The sequence below is a fragment of the Mus caroli genome, unplaced genomic scaffold, assembly GCF_978045245.1.
Source record: "Mus caroli unplaced genomic scaffold, Mus_caroli_1 scaffold_20, whole genome shotgun sequence".
NCBI classification, from domain to species: Eukaryota; Metazoa; Chordata; class Mammalia; order Rodentia; family Muridae; genus Mus; species Mus caroli.
Window position 1 is genome coordinate 43,921,291 of NW_028227275.1, and position 21,698 is coordinate 43,942,988.

Consider the following 21,698-nt stretch of genomic DNA (forward strand, 5'->3'; position numbering starts at 1 on the left):
TTAGGGTCTTATGACATCTGTCTGGGATCTTCTAGCTTTCATAGTCTCTGGTGAGAAATCTGGTGTAATTCTGATAGATCTGCCTTTATATATTACTTGACCTTTTTCCCTTACTGCTTTTAATATTCTGTTTGTTTAGTGAATTTGGTGTTTTGATTATTATGTGACAGAAGGAATCTCTTTTCTGGTTCAGTCTATTTGGAGTTCTGTAGGTTTCTTGTATGTCCATGGGCATCTCTTTCTTTAGGACAGGGATGTTTTCTTCTATAATTTTGTTGAAGATATTTACTGGCCCTTTAAGTTGGGAATCTTCACACTCTTCTACACCTATTATCCTTAGGTTTGGTCTTTTCATTTTGTCCTGGATTTCCTGGATGTTTTGAGTTAGGAGCTTTTTGCTTTTAGCATTTTCTTTGACTGTTGTGTCAACATTTTCAATGGTATCTTCTGCACCCAAGATTCTCTCTTTTATCTCCTGTATTCTGTTGTATCCTGTATGCTTGCATCTATGACTTTTGATCTCGTTCCTAGTTTTCCTAACTCCGGAGTTGTCTCCTTTTGTGATTTCTTTATTGTTTCTATTTCCATTTTTAGGTCTTGGATGGGTTTTTCATTTCCTTCACCTGTTTGGTTGTGTTTCCCTGTAATTCTTTAATGGATTTTTCTGTTTCCTCTTTAAGGGCTTCAACTGTTTACCTGTGTTCTCCTGTATTTCCTTAAGGGAGATATTTATGTCCTTCTTAAAGTCCTCTATCACCATCATGAGAAATGATTTTAGATCTTAATTTTGCTTTTCCAGTGTGATGGTGTATCCACGACTTGCTATTATGGGAGAATTGGGTTCTGATGATGCCAAGTAACCTTGGTTTCTGTTACTTATGTTCTTATGCTTGCCTCCCACCATCTGATTATCTCTAGTGCTACCTCCCTTCGATATATCTAACTGGAGCCTGTCCTTCCTGTGATCCTGGTTGTGTCAGAACTCTTCAGAATTCAGCTGTCTCTGTGATCCTGTGATCCTTAGATTCTGGGTGTGTCAGAGATCCTGTGATCCTGTTATCCTGTGGTCCTGGGTATGTTAGAGCACCTGGGAGTGGAGCTTCTTTTGGGTGTTGTGTGACTGGCTGCAGAGTTCACACTCAAGATCTGCTCAGGGCAGTGGCCCAGACAGGAAAGATTTCGGGCCCTCTTTCTTTTTTTCTTACTGGGTACTAAACAGCCTTTATTGGATTTATTAAATTAAAATGTATGCCACACAAACACAGTGAAATTATTTTGGCAAAAAAAAAAAAAAAAACATTGGCAACACCATGGACATAGATAGTCTTTTCAATAAATGGCACTGGGACTCCTGGACATCTACAAGTAAGAAGATGTATGTCTTAGGGTTTTTTCCATTGCCGTGAAGAGACACCATAACCAAGGTAACTCTTACAGAAGAAAATGTTTAATTGGGTCTGGCTTACAGTTTCAGAGGTTTAGTCCATTATCCTCATGGTGGGAAACATGGGAATGTGCAGTAGACATGGTGCTGAAGGAGCTGAGAGTTCTACATCTTGATCCACAGGGAGCAGAAGGAGACACTCTCTGCCACACTGAGCATAGTTTTGAGCATATATAACCTTAAGGTCCACCTCCACAGTGGCATACTTTTTCCAACAAGTCCACACCTCCTAATGGTGCCACTCTCTACGACTAAGCATTCAAACACATTGATCTATGGGGGCCATATGTATTCAAACCACCACAGTGTATATACAGCTGAAGAGGTGGCTCTTGTTATTAGCACTTGCCGTATGAGCATGAGGGCAGGAGATCATACCCCTCTATTCTAGTAACAAGGCACGAATGGGCCAGTGCATACCAATCCTCTGCACTGGTGGGAGCAAAGACAAGAGGGTCTATCTTGGCTTCCAGCCATGCCATAAAATCTGAATTCTGGGTTCAAGGAGATACTCTACCTAAAAGGAACAGGGCAGAAAGAGATAGAGGAGGATACCCAGTGCCCTTCTCTGACCTCTCCATGCATAATGCACACACATGTGTGCAAATTCACATATACCATACTCACACATACATAAACACATACCCACAAAATAAATAAACAAAATAAGATATATATGTGTTTGTGTGTATGTATGTGTATATATACATAGAAAAACATGTGTATTTGGCACTAGCCTGCTCTAGTTTGTTCCTAGTGATCTCTGGAGGGGATGTGTGTGTGTGTGTGTGTGTGTGTGTGTGTGTGTGTGTGTATGTGTGTGTATGTATGTATATGTATGTATATATATATATATATATATATATCCCCTCCACTATCATATATATATATACATACACACATATTATATATATATATATATCTGTGTAATATATAGACTTAAACCTGCATCTGCTCACAAATTAGCTATTGTAAAATGCTCATACTATGAAGCTCATAGAAGACAATATAAGAGAAAATCTAGTTCACCTTGGCAAAGAGATGGTGTTCGTTCATTTGTTTGTTTGTTTGTTTTAATAGAGGTTGCCATACTTACTGGGCTGGTCTAGAACTCATGAGCACAAGCATGCCTCCTGCCTCAGCTTTGGCCTGAAGGTATGAGCCACCAGGCCAGGGTCTGAAATTGATGACTTTAAATTCATGAAATAAGTAATTGAAAATCTAGACTGTGTTGAAGTTGAAAACAAGCTCTATGTAAAATAATACCAAGAGAATAAGAAGGAAGCTACAGATTAGGAGAATATATTTATAGAATACAGATCTGGTAAATGATTATTATTCAAAATATTCAAAAGTGTTTAAGACTTAACAATAAGAGGATGAATAATTTGATAAACAACTAAGCAGTAAAATGGTGCTGGTACTATACCTCAGTGGTGGAGTGTTTTCCTGCTATTTACAAGGTCCTGTGTTCAGTTCCTAACAATACAATACAATACACAGACACATGCACAAGTGTGCATGTGTACACACATAAACACTGAGGCAAAAGAACTGAGCACACATCACCTCACCAGTGAAGATACAGACACCAAGGAATCATAAGAAAATATGTATGACATCATTTATCATTAGAGCATTTTAAGATATCACAATAGTAAACTATGACCACGGACACTGCTATTAGAAAGGCCAGAGTCCAAAACCCTGACAAGCACCAAACTAGTGAAAATGTGGTGTATCAGGGACTTTCATGAGGATGGAAATATTCCGGTAACTTTGGAAGACAGTTTGGAAGTTTCTTATAAATAAACTTCATTCATACAGTTCAACTCCTCTGTAATTAGCCAACAGGAGGGTATTTCCAGATAAAAATCTCCACATGTATGTTTATAGTAACTTCATTCATACTTGCCAAAACTTCAAAGGAACTAAGATGCCTGTCAATTGGTGACAGAAAAACAAAGTGTCACATGCACACACTGGAATATTCCTGAGGGCTGAAAAGAAATGAATCCTCCAGATATGAAGGAATCATAAATGCATAAGAGAAGACTATCTATCTGAAAGGCCACTTACTGTGTGATTCTACATGACATTCTGTAAAAGGGCAAAGCTAGAGAGACAATAAATCCTTCGCACCCAAAGGTTAGATGGTTCTGTGTGACAAGTTTCTGTCATAAGAAACCCTCAGTCTAAGGGAAGCTAATTCAGAAAATGTTCTAAGGGAGGTGAAGCCTTTCAGCCAGCAGGGAAGCCCCTTAACTTTGGAAGTAAATAATCCAAAGGCTTCAGGAAGTTCCTGAAACTGACCACTTTACACACAGCCCTTCCCTCTTAAAGCACATATAAGCTCCAAGGACCATCGAAAGACAAATAAGCTAGGCTGCCTAGAACACTCTCAGACACGTTGAGCTACCTGGAAGAGGCAGAAACCAGCCCTGCTACCCAAAACAAGTCCAGAGCAACCCATCTGCCTGAAACAGACATGGTCTACCTATGGAGCACTCTGCAGGCTGTTCAGTGTGCTAAGTAGGCTTTTAGTGATCACTGTGGGTTGAGTCATTTCTGCTCCTCTATGTCACCCCTCAACCTTACTCTTGTTAGTAACTCCAATAAAACTCACTGTTTTACTGAGTTGAACTTTGATAACATCCTTTCTTTGCTCTATTGTTCCCTGTCTGGGGTGGGTAGATGTTTGTCCATGTCTCCAGAGGAATGCTGTCACGCAACACAGGGGAAGGAAGGATAAATTACAGGTCACTTTGCACTGTGTCTAAACCCATGGAATGTTGAGCATCAGAAGTGAGCCCTAATGTAAACTTCGTACTCTAGCAGAGAGGGGTATGTTTTCAAGGAAGGCTATTAGTTGCTACAGATGCAAGTGAAGATGATGAAGGAAGTAGTGAGGGTGGGGGAAGAGGAGGGAGGGAACTAGATAATTGACATGCAACTAGGATGTTAACCCAAGAGCCCTATACACATAGTTTATTAGTTGAAAAAAAAAGTAACACTTAAAACTATAAGCCACAAAGAAGTTCTTGAAAATGCCACCTCTCCTCAGTGTTACCCTTACCCTTTAAAAATGAGCATGAATTCCTCTGTCTGACAATTGATCCTATCCAATAGCACAGGCGTCTCCTCATCTCAGGAATTATAACCCTGCTCAATTTAGAACTAGCTCTCAAGTATTTTGCTTTCTTGAAGTCTCTTAGCTTATCAATTCCACGATGAAGTAGTTAAATTTTATTGTATTTTATCATTTTTTTTCTTTTAAAGAATTTGCTTTACATAGGAGTATTACATCTTTGAACTCATATGGCTGTAGGATAATTTTCTAAGAACAGCATCTTGCCTGCATCACTGGGTGTAGAGCATTTCGCTTTCATGGATATTTTCATCCTTGATATGTCACACTAAAAGATGTAAGGGCCTGTTTCCGTCTGTTTTCAAAACACGGTAGACTGTCAGACATTTTAATCCTTGACGATTTAAGATGTGTGTTATTTTAATAACTAAAGAGGGTAAGAATTTTACAAGGCTCATTGCTACTTCTATTTCTCTCACTCACGTGAGGGTGCCTGCTAATACTCTCCCGGTGGCCCTCACTGATCTGGTAGAGATCCCCACACAGAGCCCTGACAGGTACTGCAATAACTGTCTTTCCTTGCACTTAGCTTTTCAATTTATGTGCATGCTTTTCAATTTACATGCATGCTATATACTCACTACCAAAAAGAAATTTCAATCTTGCTCTTGATAAATTTTTTTCTGTTTTTTTTTTATTACAACATCTTAGTACGTGCACTAGTTAGTTTTTGTCAACTTGACACAAGCTGGGGTCAAGTTTGGGACGAGCGGACCTCAGCTGAGGAAATGCCTCCATCAGATAGCTTGTTGTCAGATAGGTAGGGTATTTTCTTGATTAATGATCGATATGGGAGGACTCAGCTCACTGTGGGAAGTGCCACCCTTGGGAAGGTGGTCCTGGCTCTTATAAGATGGGAGTGACCAAGTGATAAGAATAGGCCAGTAAGCAGGCATTCCACCATGGCCTCTCCTTCAGGTCCCAAAACCTTTGGGTTTCTTCTTTGAGTTCCTGCCTTGACTTCCTACAAGGAAGAACTGTGAGCTGCAAGATGAAGTAAACCCTTTCCTCTCCACGGTCTTGGTCTTTACCAAGGTCATGGTCTTTATCACAGCTACGGAACACAAATGAGGGCAGTAAGAAAGGACCCTTCTATCTTAAAAGCATGCACATGCAAACATAGACACACACACAAATACACAAACACACACATGCACAGACATACACACACAAACATACACATGCATACATGTATAGGCACACACAGCACAAACAAAAACATATAGGCACACACACATACATATAGATGCATATACACACACAGAAACACACATACCATATGCACATTTTCATGGGACTGTTTTTGAGGCGTTAGGCCTAATGCTTCAGAATTTGGGAACTACTGCACTGCTGTGGTTCCATCTACTTCCCTTCTCATCGGCATAAATTGGGATAAAAGAAGAATCACTTGGAAACAGGGAGAGGACGGGGTGTGGTTCAGTGGCAGAATGATTGCTAAGCATGTGGGTTGCAGGGGAAGAGTTGTGGGGGGAGGGAGGACAAAGAAGAGGAGAAGGAGATAGATGGAGAACAGGATAGAGCAAAGAAGAGAACAGAGAAGGGAGGGAAGAAAGAAAGGAAGAAGACGAAAACTCTTCAGAGCACTTTAAGGACTTGTTAGGTGTCCATGTCCAGAGCCAACAACACGAGCTAGTGGACGGTAAAGATGCTCTACTCAGTTGCCCTAGTTAGCAGCACCTTCCTGATTTTAATAATTCTGTTACATCTTTAAACCCTCTGCCTTGATTTCCCAGCTAACAAAGATATGTTCTGTACTCATTAACTCTCCCCGATCCTCCAAATCGGTTCTCACTATGGTCCTCTCCTAGTCACTAAGAAGTTTTTTTTTCCTCACTGATAATCCTTCCCATCACAGGTGTTGGAGACAAATAGGCCATCACAGATAAGAAAGAAGCCAACCAGAATGTTTCCTCCTGGCTTTCTGAGATGATGTAGCATATGCTCTTGAATGTTCTGTGCTACACTGGCCACAACTAGTTCAAGAGTGGCCTTCCTATAGGGTGAAAGCTGGTCAGCCTTCTACATCTGGACATTGCATGAATGTCAGGAAAGCTCTCAGAAGGCATGGCGCCTGATGTTTTCTAGTTTCAGGAAAGACACCCAGTACACAGCTTAAAATATCAAAATTCCCTTGGTGATAAATAACAGACAGGAAGTCAATTTGGGTACAAAAGTTCAGTTAAGAGTCCATACTGCTCTTACTGAGAAGACCCAAGCTCAGTGTTCAGGACCTTCAGTCTTAGGGCTCAGGCGAATCTGTCTACTACCTCATTTGGACGTCACTGGCACCTCTGCACACATATTCACACATACACACAGAGAGACAGAAAATTTAAATAAATGCTAAAAATTAATCTTAAAAAAAAATTCAGTGTACAAAAATTAAAAAAAAAATCAGATATACGAACCTAATGTCATCACTTGAATGTTCAGTGTGGAAACAGGACTTGCTTTTATAAAGCTGACTGCCTGTTGGTGCTGAAAATAAGGAAGAACACCAGTAGGAATGTAAAAGGTGTGGCTCTGACTGAGATAATACTGGCATGCCTGTCAGCCAGAATGCTGTCTTCAGGCATTGGAAAAGCTTCAGTGTTGGAAAAGCTGCTTGCCTGGGGTCACCAAACATCACTTGGGAACCCTGGTGGTCTAAAAGCACAGCACACTGCCTCTGATGTTCTTATCAGAAACACACAGGTCAAATTCTTTGCAATCTTCCCACATCCATGATAAATAGCCTTTGTCGCACCTGAGCTCTGAATTGTGAGAAAAATTATGCTGTGGTTGGTTTGGGAAATAGAATGAGGTCATCATTTCCCCCCTTAACCTTGGAGTATTTTGTTTTCAGGGTTAGTATCACGATGCATTGAAAGGAAAATCAGGATTACTCTTCATATGAATGACAAACCTCCAAGCCCCTCACTATCTCTGTAGTTCTGATTTCGTTGGCACAGAAATCATGCCGTAATTATATTTCCCAACTGTTTGGACACCGCTATAAAGGAAAACTGATTGGAAGGGAACAAACTGGGGTATTTCAATGGAGAGATTAAATTGTCTTTCCATAAGAAAATTGGCAATGTTAGGCAAATACCCTGGAAAAGCAGTTGGTCATCAGCTGCTAAATAAAAGAGGGACTTGTGGGAAAATTCCGGAGGCTGTAAAGGACAGATTTTTAAAGCAACAATGTGGCCTACAGAAGCAAACATGCAAACGCGAACTTTCACATCTTGTTTTCTATATGCAGGCTCAATTTAGTAAAAGATCTCACCCCACCCCATTCCTTAGTCATCATACTGAGACAGGAAAGCAGCATGAACAAGCTGCCAACACAACGCTTTTTCTTAAAATGTTGTCTTAGTTATGGTTTCTATCGCTGTGAAGAGACACCATGAAGAAAAACATTTAACTGGGGCTGGCTTACACACTCAGAGGTTTAGTCCACTGTCATCATGGAGGAAAGCATACCGGTAGCTTGGAGGTAGCACACCGGTAGACATGGTGTTAGAGCGGTAGCTGGGAATTCTACATTTGGATCAGCAGCAGGAAGCAGGAAGAGCAACTAAACCACTAGGCCTGGCCTGAGTGTCTGAGACCTCAAAGCCCATCCTTATGGCGACATAATTCCTCCAACAAAGCTACACCTCCTAGTAGTGCCACTCCCTATGAGACTATGTGGGCCATTTTTATTCAAACCACAGCAGATGCTATGTAACTTTACATACAGGCATTTACAACTGTGTAACTTTCACAGACCATGTAACTCCCATGTCTCTGTGATTTCATCGTCAGTGGGAGAAAACAGTCTGTTTTACAGAGGACACATGAACTATCTCTAAAATTATCTCTAAAATACTTGTGATATATCCTATAAAATACAGTAAACAGTACAAAATTGTCCATTTGGCCAATAAAAAAAATTGACACTTTTGAAATACTTGAAAGGATTTGATAGTCAGGCTGGTAGCACACCTGAAATCTTATCACTTAACCTTGCCTAAAAAAAAAGCAAATCCCTAACTAGGATGAATGAATAAGAAACATCATCCAGATTCTTATTCATTGCTTACCTGAAAATTCTGAAGACAGAAAGCTTTTTAAGCACTTACTTCATATACTAGGCTTAAATATATTTATATTCCAATCTTCCTACCCAGTGGTTATCCATGTCTGCTGTACAGAATATAGCTATTTACACAAACTGTGTTTTGGGTAGTTAATGTTTTGTCTTGCTTATTTATTTGTTTATAATCGTGTTTAGCTATGCACCTTTTGTTTGAAATCAAAGTGAATTTTAGAGTTCAGCATATACTAAAATCCAACTCTGTGAGTTTAAGACCTAGAACAACTGAGGTCATTCAATTGCCTCTTTCAACATGACAATATCAACTAAATAAAAGAGCCATGTCAGCAAGTGGCAGCTTTAATTACCAGCTAGCTCGGGCACCACCACTTTGCTTGACAGATTTACTATTTATAAATATAACGCTCAGATATGGTGTGACAAAGCTCTCCACGGAGACAGCAGAGCAAAAGGCAAGGGGAGGGAGGGACCAGCCATAGCTGCCTTCAGTGTGATCTCAAGTCAGTAGATTAGCAAGAAGAGCTGGGACACCAGGGGACAGCTGGACTAGAAGGAGTGGGCGAGAGCAGATGGGGTGGATGGAGTATCTTGGGAAGACTGAGGTGGCAGAGATAAATGAATTCAAGGTATCCTCTTACTTTATATTTGTGTATTTTTAACTGTAGGATCAAATATCCAGATTATTACACTCATCTTCCAACATCAGTAGATTCAGCCAACTTCAGAAATTAAATATTTGGGGGAGGGATTACATCTGTACTGGATGTGCACAGAAACTTTTCATTCTTATTATTTCCTCAAATATGCATTTATATCATATTATGTACTACGATTAATCTAGAGATGGTTTAAAGTATATGGAGGATGTATGTGGATTCTATACAAACGCATAGTACACGTACAAGACTTGCACATCCTTAGATACTGGTCTCTGTATACACTACAGACCACATGTATGCAGAAACCTACAGAAAACCATGACCAGGACAAAAACACAGCACAAACAGGAAGCCCTGGAGTAGTCCTGTACCTGCATAAACTCTGTAAATCTAAGTGGTTATGGATGCTGTCCCTGTGGCTCAATGGCATTGCGTTTAACTTGATGAATTTTTCAATCATATTTTCCTATGAATTGGGATTTCCCATCTCTAAAAAGCCTGAGTGTCCTTTAATGGAAGTGTTTCTTTTCAAGTCTAGATTTTTTTTTTTTTTCAGCGCAGGGTGGTGCTGTGGCTGAAAGTCTTTCACTGTGGTTTTCAACTCCAATTTCAGAGAAATTTAAGCTTTAAATGGAACTTAAAGCTTTCAGGGGAACTGGGGTGGCGATGCTGCTTTATCGTGCAAATGCTTGTTATTCATCTGCACTCCTGAACAAGCCAAACAGCGATTACAGGAGTCTAGCACTCCTACCACGACTGTCAGTCCTAAACGTGGAGACTTCTCTTTGCCTTCCTTGTCTTTCCCTGACCTGCCCACTCCATCCTTCCTTCCTTCCTTCTGTACTGAAGAAACAGCTGAGAAGTCTCTGCCCTGAGAAAGCATGCATTCTAGTGTTGGGGGGGGGGTGAGGAGGGCTGGGGCGGGGAGGGGAATCCAGTAAATATATCAATCAGACAAGCAAGCAAATCATTAAGCAGCAGTTTCAATAAAGAAACTGCAGAAAATAAAGGAACCCTGGCATTTGAGTGTGAGGGGCTGGGAGCACATAGGTGGGGAACATCGGGGACAGTACATATCACAGAAGGCCCATCAAAGAGGTGGCACCTGTAAAGAGACTGAACTAGACATGCCTAGTCAGGGTTCGAGGGATCTGAGGGGGTGAGCACTCTAGACTGCAAGAGTTTGTATAAAGGGATTTGTAAATTCTGGTTTCTTCTCTCCAAACTTTGCAACCCAGATGCAAGTCCCTTTCTTTGTACACACAACCTCAGTTTTCCTACATGGAGCATAGGGTAGAGATTTCACCCAAGGGTCATAGTTGCCAATGAGTAACTTCTGGGGGAATTATACCTACTCTATCACACTCTAAACTGCCAATCATGGACAGCCCGGTGGGAGAGTCCAACAGAAGCTTCTAGAGTCACAGAGAATAGCCACCTGCACAACAATGAAAGCATTGCTTGTAGTGTTACCTAGGCGATCATTTCTTTACACAACGTTGGCCTCACTAGCTAGGAAACTTACCATGGCTAGTGTATTCAAAAGAGTCTGCTTCATCAGGGGTATCAAGTTCATCCACATTGATGTCAATCTCATCCGGACTGTCTAGGTTATCATCAGAGAGAATAGATCCTTCACTCTGGTCCAGAGAGAGGTTGATATTTGGGGCTGTGAGCTTGATTCTTCTAGGGTGACTGCCATTGAGATCCAGAGAATTGGGAGGTTCTAAAGGAAGAAACCAGAACAACATTAGTTCATACATATGGCTCTCCGGAATGGACCTGGGCCCCAAGGGAAAAAAGCCCTAATAAGGGATTTGGATCCTGCCTCCAATGTATCCCTATGTCCTTCCTTCCTCATTTGGTTTTATAAGACAGGTACTTGCTCTATAGCCCAGACTGGCCTTAAACATGCACCCTCAACCTCCAATGTTAGGATATGTGTGTGAGCCATTTGGATGCTTATTTTTCCCTAGGGATATTTTTTAAGGTTAATGTGTATGCATGTGTATACCACATATATGCAGGTGCCAGGAGAGTACATCAGACCTCCTTGGAACTGGAGCTATAGGTGGTTATAAGTCACCCAGCACAGGTGCTGGGACTTGTACTCCAGTTCTCTGAAAGCAGCAGGCATTTAAAAGGCTGAGCCATCTCTCTAGTACCCCCCACTCCTGGACCCTTTTCTGGGAAAGCAATCCTTCACTATTGGCTTCCATTCAGCACATGGTCCCTGGCCGTATGAAAACAAATGTTTGCTTGTTCTGTTTTACTGTTTAGGTTTCAGATGTCACTGTGCTATATTATACTGAATTTTATGGAGTATACTGGATAAGAAACAATAGTTAAGCATATATATTTTCTTATGGTTCTTGTACACATTATTTCTATGGGATGGAGGTAAGGAACTTTCTATTAAACTCATAGAAAACATCAAAAACCCTATTTTAAGGTTCTGATAGCTCTGTACATAATTATTCAGTGGCTCGTCCTGTCTTCCTTTTTTTTTCTTTCTGTAAAACCTTAAGTACATTAGTTAGATTATTTGAATTTACCAAGGAAATCACCGCATACCACCCAACATTACTGTATAATGCTCACGATGACCCATGCTAAGGCTGACAGAAGCAGCTTGCATCCTCTCTTTGCCCATGAGCCTTTTAGCGGATAGAAACAGAGTTGCACAAGTCCTTTTTGTGCAAGCTTATTCAAACCACACAAAGGGAGACAGCCATTATGAGCGAGGAAGAAATATTTGCTCTTTATCTCTGGTTCCAACCATTCTGGCTCCTAGCATCCCTTTTCACTTGCAAGCCCTATTTGGATTATATTGATTTTATAGCCTGAATTTGAAGCATCTCTGTTGAGTTCCTTGGCACTGGGCTCAGTGGTAGACAGATCGCCTAGTGTGAGTGATGCCCTCAACCATCCTGACCACCACCCAAAGTACAACAAAACAATCCAGAAACTCTTGAGCGGTGTGTGCTGGAAGTACACATTAGTGGGCATGTTAAGGTATGGGGCAGGGGCAGTCTTTCTTCTATGCCTTTAGAAAAAAAATCATGAAAACAGTAACATTTAATGGGCATATCAAAACAGAGTTGATAGCATTGTAGAATGTTCACCTGTTATCACACTGTTCAAGAAAATGAACTGGGCACAGGAACGTGAACTTTTAAATTGAGCCAAGACCAAAAATGCCCCTCCCTAATATCCTTCGGTGAGTACAGCCTCAACTGTCCTAAAATGGCAGAGAAGCATTTCAGTTGAACTTAGATCTAGCCGTCTGTCATGCATGGCCTGCTAGTAGGAACACTAATGTGATGGCAACTTTCCTATGTCAGTTGGCTTATTTCTCATGTTACATTTAGAATGTCCATTGTCTGCAGCTTCCTCCTCCCAGTCTCCCTGTACCATCTGAGCTTCTCTGGAGCACTCTAAATTCTTTTACAGTTTCTGATTTTGGGTTGATTGGTAACACATGTTGTCAGAGATGGGATGCACCTTCAAGGCTGCCAGGGACATGGCATGCTTAGAGGTGTCTTTGGTTTGTTGTTGTTTTGTTTTTGTTTTTGTTTTTTTTTTAACAACTCCCAGTAACTTTAGATCATGTGAATTCTTTCAGCTTCCAAACTTCCTGTCTCTTTGGTTAAGGTTATAAAAGTTTATTTGTCCCTGTTGCCTGCTACTTAGGAAGAATATCTCTTGACTAGGTAGGTAGATGTCTAGGACAGGCAGACTCATGTGATAGAAATTTGGATTCTACAAAAGGAAACTACCTTTCTTTCTTTTTTCCTTCCTTCTTTGCTTCCTTCTTTCCCCTTTCCTTCCTTCCTTCCTTCTCTTTCTCTGTCTCTTTAATATTTATTTATTTTATACTGTGTGTGCATTTTGCCCATATGTATGTCTGCACCATGTTTGTGCAATATCCTTGAAGGCCAGAAGAGGACCTTGGATCACTTGGAACAGGAGTTACAGATGGTTGTGGGTCGCTATGTGGGTGCTGGCAATTGAACCCAGGTCCTCTGGAAGAGTACCCAGTCCTCATAACCACTGAGTCATCTCTCCAGCTCCAGAAAGGTAACTTTCATGTTTAGTTACTATTGTGGTTTGAATAAGAAATACCACCCCTGATTCACGAATTTGAGTACTTGAGGTGATTCTGTTCATGGGGGATTACAAAGTCTTTAGAAGGTGCAGCCTTGCTGGAAGAAGTCCATCACTGGAGGTGAGACTTGGGGGCTGGTTGCCTTGCCTCGCGTCTCTCTTTTTCTTCTTCCTGTGTGCAGCTGAGATGTGATTGCTCAGCTCCCTGTTCCTGCTGCCATGCCTTCCCCACCACTGTGAACAGGGAGCCTCTGGAACTGTAAGCCAAAGGAAGCTCTTTCTTGAGTTTGGTCATACTATTTTATCATAGCAGAAACAAAAACAATACAGAAGTTGGCACCTGGAGTGAGGTCCTGCCCTAAGGGTAGCCTTTCTATTGTTCCAGGGCTGAGCAGGAGGCTTCTTCTTAACAGCTCAGAATCGCTTCAGCAACCTCTCCTTAACAGCTCTAATCTCTTTAGTGGATAGAGACTCATGTGTAATATGATGTGAAAACTTTCACACATGTGTATCAAACAAAATGTGGACTGCATGCTACTACTGAAGAATTTCCGATGTTGAGGAATACACATTTTGTTCATTTTATATGTTCCTCAATTAGATCTGCTCAAAATTTGAGCTTTCAATGAAAATACATCAGCTGTGCTTTGAGGAATTGTATCAATTAGTTTACTTACTTGAAGAAGGCATGGCTAAGGGGTGTTTTGCATTTGGATCTTAGAATGACTTTAGTGGAGATTTCCCATGATTACATGCTAAAGGCTAAACAGATGCTCAAACATAAGCCCTGAATTTTGCTTTCAGTACCTGACTGGTGCATAGTCTACAAGTCACTCGGGAGCTGCCCATACCATTTGATGATTGTCAGAGCAGCTCTAAGCAAACATTCTTCTAAAATTCTGGCCTAATCTCTTGACAGACACAGCCAACAGCTGATTGAATTCTACTATCTTAGTGGGTCTTCAGGAAAAATTAAGTACTTTGAAAACATTCCCAGACTGAGAAAAGTCCTCATGAATTAACTGCCTTACATACCTAAGGAGCAGGCTATTAAAGTCATGGCCCTCTAAAATTCAGGCTGATTGGCTTGTTAGCCCCCAGATGAAAGGATTCTCTCCTAAACCAAACTCTTCAGGTCTTCCCCAGTAGGCCTGAAACCAAATTCTTCATTGTCCTAAACACATCTTATGTTTGTATATGACACCATAATCATCATTAATCATTCCTATCAAGAACCTAAGAGTGACTTTACCTGCCTCACAAAGGAACCATTCTTCAGTTATGAGGTGGATATGTGTGCCTTGCATAAGTCAACCACAAAACACTCATCATGGTGAATGGTGTTCACCCAAGCCCTGTTTCTCTATAATGACCTTAAAGGTCCCTGGTTAGCTTAGGACTGATGGGAAACAGTAATATGGCAGTTACCAGATCCCACTTAACTGAGCTCAGTAGGTCTACAGAAGCAATCCCTCGCCCTCGATTTCCCTCAAGTAAGACACTGGGTCTTCTCTAGATGCAGGAGACATGCTTGATTCTCCTCCAGCTTGAGCCTTCCTAGCTTTCCATTCTTAAAAGGACACAGATGAGCTGATTCAGGACCGCAGTGATATGGTCACTTACTTACTGATTGTCCCTTTTTCAGAGTTTTTAAGTATAATTGCCACACAGAGTCGTTAGCTAACTTCATGCATCAAGCCTTAAGTGGCAGACAACAGTAAAATGCAAATACGTTGATAAATACTACAATGTTCTTAATGAAGAAGGCAGGCTTACAAAAACAACTGGCACGTAGTGTTAGCTCCGCTTCTCAAGGAGGCACTGTCATTAAAACAGACTGTTATCTGTATACACCCGGAAAATCATTTTGCCCACTGTTCCTGCTAGTTTTCATGTCATCCTGACACAGACTAGAATCATCAAGAAAATATCTCCACCAGATGGGCTTTTAGGCAAACCCACGGGACATCTTCCTAACTAGTAATTGATGTGGGAGAGCCCAGCCCATTGTGAGTGATGTCAGCCCTGGGTAACTGGTACTATGTGTATAAAAGCAAGCTGAGCAAACTGGAAACAAGCTGGTAAGCAGCACTCCTCCCGGGCCTCTGGCTCAGTTCCTGCCTGGGGTTCGGGCATAGACTCTATTTGATGATGGGCTGTGACTGAGAGTTGTAAGCCTGAAGGAACCCTTTCCTCCCAAAATTGTATTGCTGTTTTGTTTTTGATTTTTGTTTGTTTGTTTTGTTGTTGTTGTTGTTGTTTTGAGACAGTCTCTCTCTCTCTCTCTCTCTCTCTCTCTCTCTCTCTCTCTCTCTCTCTCTCTCTCTCTCTCTCTCTCTCTCTCTGGTCCTGGAACTCACTATGTAGACCGGGTTGACCTCTAATTCACACAAGTCTGCCTGCTTCTGTCTCCCAAGCACTAGAATTAAAGGCATATGCCACCATTTCCAGATAGTCATGGTTCTTTATCATAAAAATAGAAGCACCAATTAAGATTCATACCTAGTCAATTATATAGGGAAAAAGTAGCTATCCAAAACTGACACTTAAAGCAACCCTGAACCTAGTCAAGGAGAACTGTAAAAGGGATGCTTTGATCTCGTTCCAACTGGCTAAAATCTAGTTCTATTATTACTAGTATCTTTAATAGAGGTTAATACTATATATAACTCATTGCATAGGATAATAATCCCATGTTGACTATAACATTCTTAACTGAGAAACACTGATGCACAGTTTATTGTCTCTGTCCTGGTACCTGACTGCAACCTTGGTACTTAGTGTGGTCTTAGGATCTATCTACAGCTAGACTTTCCCTCCTCTGTGGGACATGACTTCCTGGGAATGAGTTAGCCCAGCTACAAGGGACAAAATGAATATAAAATTGATAAATGATGTGTGCTTTCATAATGAATATTATAGTATTAGGGTAACTTTACTGCACCAAATTTCTTCCTTTTCCTGTAACTTTTAAATTTCCTTTTCTTCTACCCCTGCCCCCTTCAGCTCTCCACTCTATTTATGGTACCCATCCAGAGGCATTTGAACCTTTGGGAAACACTAGAAGAGTTTCTGAGACTCTGCAAGTCTCAAGGACACACTTCCAGTTTCAACGTTTGAATTGATCAGCACCCATCTTGTGGGTATTTCAAACTGCACAGTTATCCGTTGCCTAATTCACTCTCTGTATTAAATCAGTAGGAAACAGTGACATGTCTCCATGAGTTCTGTAAGATGTCCTAGTGAATTATTAAGCCCGAGGATGGAGGGGGCCGTGGAAACTCCAGTTTGCAGTCAGTTGGTCAGAGCACACAGGTCTAGCCTAAGACTGCAGTTGGTGGCTAAGTGGGAACTGTCTTGTAGGACTGAGCCTTTAACCTGTGGGAACTGGAACCGTCTAGGCAGCTGTGTCAGCACTGAGACAAAGCATAGGATATCTAGCTGGCATTTGTATGAAAATGCTGACATCTTTGGTCACAGGAGTGTTCTCTGTGATGGTGTGGTAGAAGAAACGTTTCCTAGCCTCACCCAAAGCCAGAGTGATGCGCTTTCCTGGCACAAAGCATTTAGAAGGCATCTGGTATGCCCTGCAACTCTGCCCTCGTCCTAAACAATGGTACTGTTCTTTTGTTAGAGTATCAGAATGCTGTGTTTCCACATAGACTGTCTCTCACACTGTGCACCATGGAATGTCTTAACATACCACTTGAAAAGTATTTCCCTTGAAACATTTGAAAAAAAAAAAAAGCAGTTTGTATGTCACAGAAATTCTCAGAACAGTTATATCCACAAGAAATTTTGTGCTGATTATTTTATTTGTGGCTATTGAGAGTTTAGAGTGACACTCATGTTATTAAAGAATTAAATTTAATTTTTTTAATTTTTAAAATTATTTTAAATAGCCATATATAGTTAACTGCTACTAATCATAGCCTTAATGATTTTTATTATTTGAAGTTATACTGTGACTCTGAAGAGTTGTAGAGGCATACGGGACATTTTTTAAAAAGTGCATTGGCATATGACTTACTAGTAAAGCTTTTGCCTTTTAAATACGAGGTGCTGGACTTGAAACTCAATACCAACTCTTCTAAAAAGGCCACATGACTCGGATTTTGCAGAATACTTTAAATACTACAACAGCAAGCATACCACATTGTTTTCTTTCTTCTTATTTCAACGATGCCATGCTCAGCACTTTGGTCTGACTTTGGCCTTAGTGCAGTACAAGGGAGAGACGTTACTATAAAGTGAGAACCATGTAGGTTAGAAGTGAGAGGTTAGAACTCCTATTTGTTTATAATTCCTTTTTTCCTTGAATTTAAACCCTTATAAAGTAAAGTAATATTTTGGTGGTGGTGGTGGTGGTGTGTGTGTGATGCTGAGTTTCAAACTGGGCCCTGTGTATGCTAGATGAATAGATAATAGATACACCTTCAGGTCCAGTTTGGCTTTTTACAGTTAGGGCACAGAGCATTCTTGTTAAACTATTTCCCATATTATTAACCCATATAATTATGTATCAGTTACTGAACATAGGCATAGTCTGTAAGTTGGTAATAAATGGCAGCCAATTACAGGCAGATAAGGACAGGCCCAGGAGATCACATGCTGTGGCTCATGTAACTGTGAGCACACGGATGTTTAAGTCAGCTCTTAAATTAACCAACCCGGGCCTGACACCTTTCTCTCACACATTTTCTCCCTCTTTACTTTTGTCACTGACATCACAAGCAGATGCATGGGATGTGATCCTCTCACTGAATAATAATGTCTGTGTGGAGCAGGCCATGAGTAAAATGAGTAGACGTTTCTCTCACCGGGCCTCATGTCTATGGCACTGGGACTCAGCATTCCCTCCTCGAAGGGGATATCCATTCCTTCATCCTCTGACGGGGGTCTGAAAAGAAGCAAGAAGAAGAGCATTAAACACACACGCACACACACACACACACACACACACACACACTCACACACACACACACACTCACACACACACACACACACACTCACACACAGACACACACACACACACACACACACACTCACACACAGACACACACAGACACACACACACACACACTCACACACACACACACACACTCACACACAGACACACACACACACACTCACACACAGACACACTCACACACACACACACACACACACTCACACACAGACACACACACACACTCACACACACACACACTCACACACACACACACACACACTCACACACACACACACACACACAGGTACGCATGCGCACGCGTGTTTTAACGTCTTTAAAATGAATAAACAGAGAATAGAGGATAAACATTTCAACTGACTTGAAATAAGGCAAGTATGTGAGCGGAGCCCATTGTTACATGGCCCCAAATGCAGTGAGTCACTGTGAATGAGAACCACAAATGTCAATTTCATTGACACCCTGAACAGCAGTTTGGCTGTGTACAATGGCCACTTCTCTCAGCTCTCACAAGCAAATACAAACCCGGTAAGACTTCAGAAAGAGAAAGTGCAAAGAGCTAATTCATCGCAAAGGATATAAAACATGCATTTTCTTTTCAACATGAAATGCAACAGATGTGCTCTTTAGAGGAGACAGGTCCGAGTATTGGCCCGTTCTCTTCCTATGAACATGGACCTAACACCTCAGTCACATGGGCCAAGGGTGTGGTACTCCACCAGCCTTACCCTTTAAACTTATAAATTAGGGATATGCAACCTATCTTGCTCAGTTATTGAAAGGCGAAGCAATGAGAAGTAAAGGCCTCACATCCCTGAGAAGTCAGGACTGACAGACGGTCTTTCCCTCCCTGCTGTTGAATATTTAAAGGTTCTTTGTCACCATGTGTTAGTGAAGATGATCCTCCTGTCTCTGCTTAGAGCTGAGCCCAGCCCCTGTGTCATCTTCCTCTGCAAAAAGGAAACTGGGAAAACAGAGAACTGGACAAATGTGTATGTTCTTCTAGGAAGCTGGTGGTTGTAGACCATGAATTTCCCTTCATTTTTATTCTCTGGACGTTGTTCGGTTAATGTTCACTTATCATGGTCTTACATCTTTCTTATTGGCTTCCATGACATTTTAATCCCTTATGGTAAATCTTCAGATGTAGGTATGAATCCAAGTTGATATAGGTCACCTTTTTATTCTACTTCTAAAATTAGTGTCTCATCCCTGATCAATGAGCCTTTTCTCCATGCCAGCCTGGATCCTCCAAACACTGAGAGGTTCATCAATTTCTGAAGGAGTCAGGCTAAGTCCACTGGTCATTGACAAATCACTGAGGTGACAAAGAAGGTTCTCAGCCTCTGGTAATAGGGAGACTAGCTCTGTTTATTGAACAAATGTGCATTGACGGTCTACTATGCTCTGAGACTATAGTGGACCAGAACCCTTAACCTCTTCCTTGTGGAGATAGAAGGATGGAGTCGAACCAATGCACAGTGCTCCACGTAGCTCTACAGCGGTCGATGTCTTCCCCAGCATCTCCACAGACCCTTCTAAAACATAGCACCAGCAAGTTTTAAACATACCCAAAGGCCCAAATGCTAAAGGTCTGGTTTCCAGGCTATAGCACTCCTAGAAGGTGTAGAATCTTTAGGAGGACAGACCTACTAGCAGGAAGGTATGTCATTGGGAATAACATTGAAGAGATTTTGGGACACTGCCTCAGGTCTCTGTTTCCTGGTTGTGATAGCTATGCTCTGTAACTTGCTGATGCCTCGATATTCTGCCTCACGATAGGCTCAAATGCAGCATGGCCAAACCATCATAGACTGAAACTTCTGATATGACAGTCAGTCAAATATAATTCCTTCCTCTTTTTAAGTTGATCATTCAACTGTCTTGTCAGCAACGGGAAGCTGACTAACATAGGGAGTGTCTCTTTACAAAATCTGTGGCTTTGACTTGATGTGTTCCCTAAAACTGATGCTGCACCAGAGCTGAGGGACAGTGAGCAAAGCTGGAGATGCCGTTCTGTAGCAGAGTGCCTGTCTGGTATGTGCAAGGCGCTGCATTCACTCTCTAGGAACACATGAACACGTGCAGGCCAGGGGAGGGCACTCAGTGTCCTGCTGTGTTTTGTTCCTCTGAGACAGGGCTTCTCATTGAACCTGGAGCTCATGCTTGGCAATGAGTCTGGCAGCTATACAATCCTCCTGTCTTTACCTCTGGGGGTGTGAGTGATAGCCCAGCTTTTTACACAGGCACTGGAATGCAAACTCTAGTTTGCCTGCTTAACCAGAAAGCCCTCAGCCTGGCCTCCAGGCCCTGGTTTTGAAAATCCTCAGATTCAGAGGCACAGATTCCTGATTTCTTAGGATAGTATAGCTTGTTCTACAACACATGCACACACTCATACACACACACACACACACACACACACACACACTGTTGTCTTAATCCATCTGTGTGATTCTCCTTAACATTAAATCTAGCTACCTGTCATGTAGAAAAAGGCTGCTAAGGGCAGTTACAGTCAAAACTGAGATCAAGCTGGGTGTGGTGGCACATGACTGTTATCTTAGCACTTGGGAGGTAGAGATAAGAGGACCAGTGCCAGCATCAGCTACATAAGGAGTCTGGGACCAGGGCAGGTACATGAGACTCTTTCTCAAGAACAAAAGAACAAAATTAAAACAAAGCAGCTAAATTAAATCATTCTCTGTGTGCTACAACACATATCATTTCATCTTATCATTCTGTTTCCTCACCAGTAAGAGGAGAATGTGTCAATTCTTCAATATGCGTGATGACAGAAGCCACCACATCTATCATCAACGTAGCAAATTTTGCTCTCCAATCTAAGCGTTTTTCTCTATGTGAAGCAATCAAATCTATCTTACTCACTGTTATATCTCAACATGCACATGAGACCTCCTGTAAATGATAAAGCATTGTCTGAGTTTCAAGTGTCCTTGCAGTTAAGAAGTACTCGGGGGTAGCCACTAGAAAGTTGTAGATGCTAGGAAGGCAAGAGGCTCCCAGGACCCAACAGGGGTGACATTGGCTGAAATACCCAACAAAGGGGAGAGAGAACCTGTAGAGACTGTATCCAGAGGTTAGACATGGTCTCCCATTGAGGGATGGGGCCACCCACCCCTCTCCAAAATATTAACATAGAATTGTTCCTGTCTAAAGGAAATGTAGGGACAAAGAGTGGAGCAGAGACTGAAGAAAAGGCCATCCAGAGACTGCCCCACCTAGGGATCCATCCCACCTGAAGACAC

General features: G+C 41.6%; 1 protein-coding gene across 1 annotated transcript in view; it reads right to left on the bottom strand.

Annotated features, from left to right (window-relative positions):
- The window catches only part of Prune2 (prune homolog 2 with BCH domain), a 267,188-nt gene that overhangs the window by 33,978 nt on the left and 211,512 nt on the right, over window positions 1-21,698 (bottom strand). The window contains exons 10-11 of the mRNA XM_085833931.1: window positions 18,281-18,360; window positions 10,879-11,079 (exon numbers count right to left, since the gene is read on the bottom strand). Coding sequence (XP_085690057.1) covers window positions 10,879-11,079; window positions 18,281-18,360 — 281 coding nt within the window. The remainder of the gene's footprint in view (window positions 1-10,878; window positions 11,080-18,280; window positions 18,361-21,698) is intronic.